Below are 9,917 nucleotides of genomic sequence, written 5' to 3' on the forward strand. Positions count from 1 at the left end.
GTTGGTGGGGGGGGGGTGGTGTCTGGCATAAGAACCTAAAGGGACAGAATTACAATATCCTTTAGGGCAGATGTACTAACTGTAATTGTATATGTTCATTCAGGTGGAATGAAGCATTGGAAAGGTGTAGGCTATCGTCACGGAGATATTGAAACATCTGCATATGTGATCCTGGCTCTGCTCTCGGACAAGATAATTACTCACAAAGAACTTGATGAATGCGCTGATGTAGTCCGTTGGCTTGCTTCAAAACAAAACCTAATGGGTGGCTACTTCTCTTCTCAGGTTATATCTTATTTTTTCAGTATCGTATTCCCTCTAACTAACTATTACGTCTATGCAAACGTGTACTGTGAGGATTCCTTGTCTTTGTACAGAAATGTTTCTTTTTTGATGAGATCCTCTTGTTAGCACTTGCTGTCTGGAGCAATTTCTTACTATTTGCGCACACATGATAAAATCAGAATTTTTGTCTAGAAAACAGCTTCAGAATAAAAAATGCTAGTTGCAATTTTTTATGTTGCATGGTATTTGAGAAAATGTTTATCAAACCAGTATTTTTATGATACAATACACTAAAATTATTTTAGTGCACAGAAACAGGATATAATACCACATTTTTTGGGGGGTAAAATATTAAAGATGGGGTCACGTCATGTAAATAGATATCAAACATGTCAAGCCTTAAAATTGCCTGCACCCGTGAAACCGCAAAAAACTACAATACCCAAAATTTCCCATAGGCGATGCTTTAAAAGCTTCACTGCTAATCAGTTTAGTGCTAGCAATGATTGATGGCCCTAGAATTAATGCTCTCACTATGACGTTCACAGCAATATGTAACATGTGTGGCGCAATTTTCGTTTTTGCACGTAGGTGCATGGGACGCTTGTTTGCGTTTGTATGTGCGGGACTTTAAAAAAAAAAATTGCATTTAAAAAAAAATGTGTTACTTAAATTTTTGTATTTATGTTTTTTTACACTTAACTTTATTGCTATCACATAGAGGGCTAAGAAGCCCCCTATGTAATAGCAAATATGATGCAAAAAGGTCTTCTTCATGGAGACATCAGGTGTCTTTCAGACCCCTAATGTCACCTAGGGACCCCAAAGAAGCTGATGAAGCAAAGATCTGGTTCACCCGCTTCTTCTCCTGGCTCTAAGAGCCAGAGAATGTAAACATTGATACCGGAATTTATGTAATACACATCACTTCCTGGTCCAGTGATCGGAGGAGAGATCAGCAGCTAGAAGCTTACTGATCTCTCTCCGACTGAAGAGGAGAGGCCCACCGTGGGTAGGGGCCACACAACGCCGCTCTGTACAAATGAGTCGGATTGCTTGTACATTAACAGCCATTGCTGGCTGTTTAAAACAATACCAAGAACACGGCTGCAGCAGCTGTGTTCTTGGTATAACTGCTTCAGGCGGAGGATGTACATATACGTGAACCCACTTTAAGTGGTTAAGCATGCCACATCATTTGCTAAAATGGTAGCCTGCATCTAGACACCAATTGGTAAATGTTGCTGATTGGTGCAGTGTATATTTTAACATTGCACAGATACAACTGTTCTGGCATAGAGAGCAGCAATACTTTGATGCAGCCTATTCTTATAATATGCAGCCTGTGCTGGGAAAAACAACAGCACTATAAGGCGGGCTCAAAGCTAGGGGAGGGGCTGAGGGGGCGTGTGCCCTGGGTGCCACTTTAGGAGGGGTGTGCCACTGGGTGTGTGGATGGAAAACTTCTCCTTTGGGGGGGGAGCAACTCTGATAGTTTGCCCCAGGGGTCAGAATGTCTAGCTTCCCAACTGTTACAAGGTATTATAGAATGGCAATACAACCTTTTAAAGCAAACTTAAAAGCATTTGCCCTGTTTTTAAGTTGACTTCAATTTTTCTTGAAAGAGGAACTGAACTGTGGATGTTTTGTCCAACAGAATGCAGACAGAGGGCCAAGGACTAGTCACCAGTATTGTCCTGTGGTCTCCCTACACTTGATCTTCCCCCATTACTGGCTTACCATGCATGTTCTGCACTGTTTACGTATGGGGGCATCCATCTTGGTAGAGGCAGGGCTCCTTCATGTTAGAGCCTCCTGAAAGGAGAACAGGACACTGCTTGCGCACAAATAACATTTCTAAATGATCCCTATAGCATAGCAAATCTGTAGATGCCTACATCTATTATATTACCTTTATTTCAAAAGAGAGATGCTTACTTAGGGTTATTGGATGATTAAGGTTGGGTGGGGAGGTAGGTTGCCAAAGCCGCAAGTCTTGTGCCTGGGGACTCCTGGGGTGCACAGAGGATGGTATCATTCATAATAGAGGTACTTAGGGTGTATGCAGTTAGAGGATACTGTTTAAATGTTAGGTTTGTTGAAGTGATTACTAGAAATCAGTTTATATGTTTTCATTATAAACAAAAATAACAGTATTTATTTATGATACTATATACCATGGTCTATCTATTGCTTATTGTATAGAAAAATTAGAATGCTTTTATTTCTTACAAAGGTGTTCTGTGTTACAGGACACTACAATAGCTCTTCAAGCTCTTGCTAAATATGCCAAAGCCACCAGCCACGGGAATGGAGAGTCAACTGTGACTATTGATGGACAGTCAGGATTTTACAAAGAGATTCATATAGACAAAAGAAACAACTTACTCCTACAAATGGTAGACTTGCCAAAAGTCCCCGGGATTTACACAGCCTCTATCAAAGGAAATGGCTGTGTTTACATACAAGTGAGCAGAATGTTGCCCTTTCCTTCAGCCTTGATCCATATTTTTTAAATATAACACGTAAGCAATACTTAGTACAACTTTGAAGAAGAGAAGAGAGAGACACCTATATATTTACGGATATCCTGCTGTTGTACAATGCAGCTAAGTGGCTTATTAGAACGGTATAGCCATTGGGATCCAGCGGTGGAATGTCACAGCACCAATTAATAGGAAAACCTGTGCATGCTACGCTTTCCTCAGGTTTGGGAATTCTGGAAAGTGGCACATTTTAAGAAACCAGCAATATGTAATATCAACTGGTGATTAGTTTGCCAGTTTCCTTCTTCTTGAATATTTGACCCCATTCAAATGAATGGCATTTTACTTGCTTCTTAGTCCCAAAGCAAGTCAATAGAAAAACACACAACTGTGCTTTATAAAATGTGTCAGATAAATATTTTTGGGCAATTCACAGATATTATATCACAAGCTTCAGCCTGTTGATTCTTCTGAGTTTCATTATGCTGTCTATAGAGGAGTGCAAGAAAAATAGCCTTTGAGGTGTTTGTGAAATAACAATTTGTAAGATAAAATAATGTTTTCAACATTTAAATACCCATATTGGGAAAAATATATAATTCCAGTCCTAAGTGATTCTACAGAACATTTTGAGAGCAGAAAACTGAGAAAACATGACAAATAAGGTTAAAGTAATTCATATCTTTTTAGTGAATTGAGTCTCGTGTATCTGCTGATTTCTCTTACTAAATTTCATGAGCATTACAAAAAAAGTTTAAAAAGTGTATAAGAGGTTCTTGGTTTCCTATCTACTTGTAGTCCCATCTTCATTACCACCTTCTTCCTGATGACCACAACAACCAATTTTCTGTTAATGTAACCACCCAACCAGCAGTGTGTAGCCATGAGGCACAGACAACGTTCGAGGTCCTTGTGGATGTCAGGTGAGATGAAACCTCCACTGCATAATTTAACCCTACTCACAGTATTGTGCTTATGTAACTTTATACTGCAATGTATTTGAGGTGGGGCTGCTCCAGGACAAAAGTGGCAGCAGGGCAAAAGACTGTTCTGGTAACATGGTTAGTGGTGGGTACATGTCCTACACTGTACATGATGATGTCAGTGAGAGGGGCAGGGATAAGACTGGTTACAGACATGCAAGAAGTTTAGTTTAGTGTCATCCTGAACCATTTGGACAATCCACTTTTTGTTTTGTTTTTTGTGTAATCTCACTGTTTTTTCAGGGATTACCTTTAAACTAGTATTAAAGTTTTAAACCTTTTTTTCAATAATTATTCCAGATCAAACATACAGTATACAGTATATACATTGGCCAGCATTGTATTTCTTTACATTTTTGCCCAAGCACTTGTCATCTTGCGTCACAGATCATCTGCAGAGCTGATCTGTGCTTTACTCCTTTGCATTTGTTTTTTATCTTTTGCTGCTGTAGGTCTGCTGGCACATGTGGTTCTACAAGCATGTGCGCTGCTCTTGCTGCATTGACTTAGCAACCATGGGTGTTGCCCACTTCACCTTATAATTTATATACCTTCCTTCCCGCTACTTCTTGTCCTGCCTCCCTATTTAAATCCCTCTCTGACCATCTTCTGGTTGCTTGAGCAACACTCTGTTTCTGAGCCCCTATACGTGTGTTTGTTCCAGACCTGACTACCCGTGGACTGATCTCTTGTGTACCGACTCGGCTTGTTGTGTACGTTTGTCTGCTTCCCACCCCGACCTTTGGCCTGTTTACTGGATCTCCTTTTGCTCTGTCCATCCTGTCTTTGCTAGCGCAGCCTGGTACACAGCTTCCTTCTCTGTATCCTGTGTGTACGGCTACTCTCCACACACGAGCAGGGTGAACCTGGGAGTTGTGACCTGGGGCCAAACTCAGATGCGCGTACATGTCCATACAGCATGCATACCCGTAAAAAGACCAGATGCCGGAAGGGACAGGTGCTGTGTGTAATTGCATGCAGCCGTGTCCTTCCATAGGGTAGAACATGCTGCTGCATGCACTTACACGCAGCACCTGTCCCTTCCGGGATCTGGTCTTATTACAGGCATGTACGCCCATATGAATGAGCCCTTACTTTTAATGTTCTCTTCTTATATGGTGCATTGTTGTTTATTTAATTTGATCCATCTTTGATGACCTGCAGTTGACTCACCTTAAAACCATTTGTATTTTGCAGATACTTGGGAGAACAACCTGAAATCCAAATGGTTGTGATTAAAGTGGAACTTCTATCAGGACATTCTACCTATAAAACGAGTTTTAAACAGGTAGGTGTCACATACACATGCAAGATTGATGTGGAGAATCATCACTTGAAGTACCGTAGTTCATTGTTAAACCAGACCTTTACCCCCTTTGGCTAAAGATTACATCAGCATGCTGCTTTGCATGCTGATATGAAATCATCTTAGATTAATTAGCTAAACAAACACATTATTTTTTATTTTACTTACAATTTCTTTTTTTTCTACTTCCTGATTCTCTTTGGCAAAAGTGATGGATGTAATCTGTGCCCAAGTCTTGCATCCTGGGAAGGCTACATTAGCAGTGCATTGCTGGGAATTCTCATCTGTAATCTCACAAAATCTCAGGGAAAGGCATTTTCCTCCCCTGAGATGATGTGCATGGTCACATGTCCTAGTCACATATGCCAGAGTTCCAAGAAGTAGAGAGAGATGGATTAATCTGCCCTTAGTAAAGATGGCCACTGTGAGAAGAATGAAGAGGAAAAGAAAAACAAGGTATATAAAGAATTAAAAGATGCAATTATCTAGAAGTATGTGTTTGTAGATTGTCGTTACTAAACATTTCTAAAGGTGCCTTTGTTGTTATTTTGAAGATATGGGTAAAGTTCCTCTTTAAGTGGCAGAGCAAACTCAGGCCAGACTTAAATATATGCCAATCTACAGTCATGCCAAAGTCATAACAAGAAGAAGGTCCATTATAATTTATTGCAGAGCCAAGGTCAGGGTAATCAGACTAACTTTTGGATTCTTTACTTTGGCTGTAGAAATGAAAGAAAAAATATATTTCTTGGGTAATTGGTAAAAAATATATGCACATATAGCAGTTTGCTGTAGAAGACAAAATCAGGTGACATGATTCAGGTTTAGGGCCCGTTCACAGTATAGCACAGACTGCTGCAACACGTGTTTATGTGCATTGAGGTGCATTGCATTAGGTCATTATGTGTTATAACGTGTACAAGCCCTTAATGTTGTTATGACCCCTAGTATAGCTAAGTCTGGGGAAGGCAATGCAATATTAAAACAGCTTTTCTTCCTGAATGGACAGTTCATGTGCAGTATTTATTTTGGCTCCTCCTACAGCCTCCTACAGTTCTGTATCACGATGTCCCTGCCCAAAATGTAGGACACTTAGAACAAAAATAGTTAAAGTGACAATTTAGGAGTTAAACCTTAAAAACACACTTTTAATTAAATGAGAGCTTAGAGGGGAGACTACTTTACAACACACACAGGGACCATGGGGAACACAAGTAGCCACCCTCCAGAACGAAGGACAGTGTCAGCATGAATTCAGAGATGATTCGAGGATCTACAGCCGAGTGATACACAAATAAGGTCCAGTATTGTTAATATTTAGGTACTTGAATACATTTTAAGGTTTAACTCCTGAGTTTAGTGTCACTTTAAAACTTTTTTTTTTTTTTAATAGAGTGGTAAAGAAATTAGAACCTCTGTCAGGTTTATTATTGTGGTCTATATTCCTTGCTAGATAGAGTACCCTCTCTAGTTGCCTTTGTGACCACTTTCAGAAATGAATAAAAAAATCCAAATTTTACAGTTGTCAAGGAATGTATTGGAAATCTGCCAATGTGGACACCTGATTTGGTGACAACTGTCTGAGAGGGTATTTCTCTCACTTTTTAGAAAATGTATTTCACTTCCTGTTGCATCTGTAAGACAGGAAGTAAAAAGAAATTACTGCAATGGAAACATCAAATATTAAATTGGCAGGGGTTATAATCTTTCCTGTTCTATTGAAAGTTAAAAATAGATTTGGCTACACATGAATTTGCCATGTATACCAACAGATTTACAAAGCCTATAGTTTCCTTTCAAGAGAGAAGAAAGAGTGTGTGTCCACCAAGATATTGTATAGGGATACCTATAAATGTGAAATGATTCGTTTACGGGTCATAACATTTGGAATGGGAAAACCTGAATTTTATGTGTAATCTACAACCATGATGGAATGATGGAATTCTGGGTACAAGGAAACTAGATTCTTCAATCCAATTGAAGACCTGCATCAGCAGTGTCTGCTCAACACATACATTTTCTGATCGGCATAACGGGATCACACTTATTTTTTTCAAAATTATGATCTTCTGGAACAGTGTGTCATGTATATGGATACCCTAACATATCCATCCTAACATGTTGTGGCAAATTCCCATGGCAATCAGTTATTTTAAACAAAATTGGGCTATTGACAAAATTAAAAAAATTATTCTGGTCACAAAACGTAGAGAAAACAGTTAAATTCCCCATTTTATATGCCCATTGCATTATGGGTGAATGGAAGGAGGAGTATGTTAGGGTGAGTTGTGCATTGTGAACAGAAGGAACTGATGCCTGTTACACTCTTATTTTACTTAGCTTGTGAAGGAATCCATTGTGGGAAGAGTAGATATTTCCCCTGAAGGCACTGAAATATACTTGCTTGGGGTAAGTAGGGTTAAAACATGGGGGACTGTCCATGTATTACAGAGATGTACTGCATATGTTTGTTTTGTTTTTGCCCTGACAAATACTTTCAAGAGAAATGTATCTCATTTTATTTTGACTAGTAGAAGCATGTGTATGAACATGTGATGCTTCTTTCTATTCAGTTGTTCTGTGAGTTTCTGCCCAGATGACCCCACATGTCAGAGATGACCTAACAAATCTAAGCTTCAAATATGAGTTTGCTAAGCTTTTATGTATATGTTTTCATACATACGTTATCATATACATTGTAAAGACATGGGATATTCACCTCATCTGAAAGATTCTTCTTGTCTGTGAAATGTAACAGAATCCCAATCTAACCATTTTTGGTTGAATCTGGTTGGAATTTTTTTTATTATTATTTTGCTTGTTGTTTGCTAGTTGGCTAGTTCCAAGGTACCTTTCTGGTCTCTCATTGCTCATCTTTCTCAGACTTCATTACTTTGAGTCACTGACCTAGATGGTGCCTGCAGATCAAGAAGGTCACAGTGAAGTCAGAACACCTACAGGGCTATTCACAAAAGGATGAAGAGTTTGGAGAAGGCAGGAGAAGTGAACAATCTAGGCCAAAATAGCTGATTTGGAAACATTCTCCAATTCAGTTCACTTTCCAGTTCAGCTCTATTGTCCTAGATTGGTCACTTCTCCTGCCTTCTCCAAACTCTTCACCCTTTTGTGAATAAGCCTGCTAATCTTTTTTATAATTTAGATATTGTAGAGTCAGCACTTTTTTTTTATGTTTTTTCCTCAGTTCCTATCCTAGTGACACTAGAGCAATGTGTGGGGTCTCCAATCTCTCCAATGGGTACACAGACAGCAAAACAAAGATGCCCACAGAGCAAAGCAACAGATTCTAACCTTTCCCAATTTTGTAAAGAATCCTGACATCCCTTTGTTTTAGGCCGCATTGCTGAGAATTGGTTGCTACTTTATTATTGATCTTTGTGTATTGTTGTTCTGCAGCTTAATCATGAAACCCATAGTTTTGGTTTTGGTGTAAAAAAAGAAAAGCATGTGGACAATTTGCACCCTGCAAATGTTATAGTTTATGACTACTACAGCCCAGGTATGTGGAACTATTAAGTGATAACATCTTGCATGGTATCTAAACATCAGTTATTTTTACAGGAATATTCTGCCAGCTATGGAATGCCTACATTTAAATCAATAAGCTCTGCTAAGTAGCCTTGTTTGCAGTTAAGATTATTGTTTCCAAATGGGAATGTATAAGCCTGTTCAAAATGTGTTCACTAGTCTACAAACATGAAATATTAAATCAGTCCACAAATCTGCGCTTCCCCCTAGCAGCGCGACCACCCTCAAGCAGCTGCTTTATACTGTAAATACCTTAAAGTGACATTAAAGTCATTTTTTTTACCTCCCCCCAATGTTAATGTCAGCACTTACCTTAACTGATGCCTCTTAATCCGATCTTCTTCTTCTTCTTTCCTGATGTTTTCATCTGTCCCTCCAGCGGTGCTGCCGGTCTCCGATCCAGCGCTGACTCCTCTGTCCTTGCTGGCACTTCCTGTCCCACAGTGTCTGCATGCGGGTGCACGCGTCCATATACTTACCTATATTACTCAAATGCATGTGAGCAATAAATAGTTCCAATAGTATAACCACAGTTATTCTGGAAAAGCCATTGCTCTATGTATTTGCACATACTTTCCTGAGACTCATATGTACGAAGAGTATGACAACCTACTTACTTGGTGATAATTCACAGATAGTGTTCAACTCAATAAGAAGACTCAGATTAGAATCCAATGTAGTTTATTCAGCCTTCACAGTACAATAAATGTGATTCTTGTCATTCTTAGAGGTGGAAAAGACATTCCTATCTTTGGTCTTTAAAAGAGAAGTATAGGGTTAGTGCTTTTCCCCATAGTTCTCCGAAGGGTAACGGGAGGACACAAACTAGCATCCTCCCGTCACCCAAAGCTCAGTATACCGCGAGCTGCTACTGAGACGCCGCAGCTGAAACGGATGTCCTTAAAAGGATTAAAACCCTTCTGAGTTTCTCAGACACCCCAGCTACATATGCGATGACCAAATTCTTCCGTTTGTCATGCTTTTCACCCTCACTGGTACTCTTGGCATTCTTCCCTCTTCTTTCTTTTTTGACAAAAGCCCAGTCTAGATACCCCCAAGTTTTAAGGACCTTCCTGAGGTGTTTGAATTCCTTCATCTTGGCCTCTCTTCTGGTGGGAATTTTCTCTGCCCGTTGGTGTAGAGTCCTGATGACTCCCAGTTTGAGGTCTAGAAGGTGGTGGGGGGCTGTGGTGTGAAGGAAGGGTTGCTGTTGTGAACATGGGGGGCTGTGGTGTGAAGGAAGTGTTTCTGATGTGAAGTTGGAGGGTTCCTGATTTGAAGATGGGGGGGCTGTGGTGTGAACAGAGGGCT

At 39.8% G+C, this 9,917-nt stretch overlaps 1 protein-coding gene across 1 annotated transcript in view; it reads left to right on the top strand.

The window, feature by feature from the left end:
* Window positions 1-9,917, top strand: part of LOC108799966 (alpha-2-macroglobulin-P-like) — a 77,807-nt gene that overhangs the window by 66,913 nt on the left and 977 nt on the right. The window contains exons 27-30 of the mRNA XM_018571916.1: window positions 104-285; window positions 2,538-2,753; window positions 3,570-3,694; window positions 4,952-5,042. Coding sequence (XP_018427418.1) covers window positions 104-285; window positions 2,538-2,753; window positions 3,570-3,694; window positions 4,952-5,042 — 614 coding nt within the window. The remainder of the gene's footprint in view (window positions 1-103; window positions 286-2,537; window positions 2,754-3,569; window positions 3,695-4,951; window positions 5,043-9,917) is intronic.

The sequence above is a fragment of the Nanorana parkeri genome, unplaced genomic scaffold (assembly GCF_000935625.1).
Source record: "Nanorana parkeri isolate BGI_ZX_2015 unplaced genomic scaffold, ASM93562v1 scaffold1863, whole genome shotgun sequence".
Lineage (NCBI taxonomy): Eukaryota > Metazoa > Chordata > Amphibia > Anura > Dicroglossidae > Nanorana > Nanorana parkeri.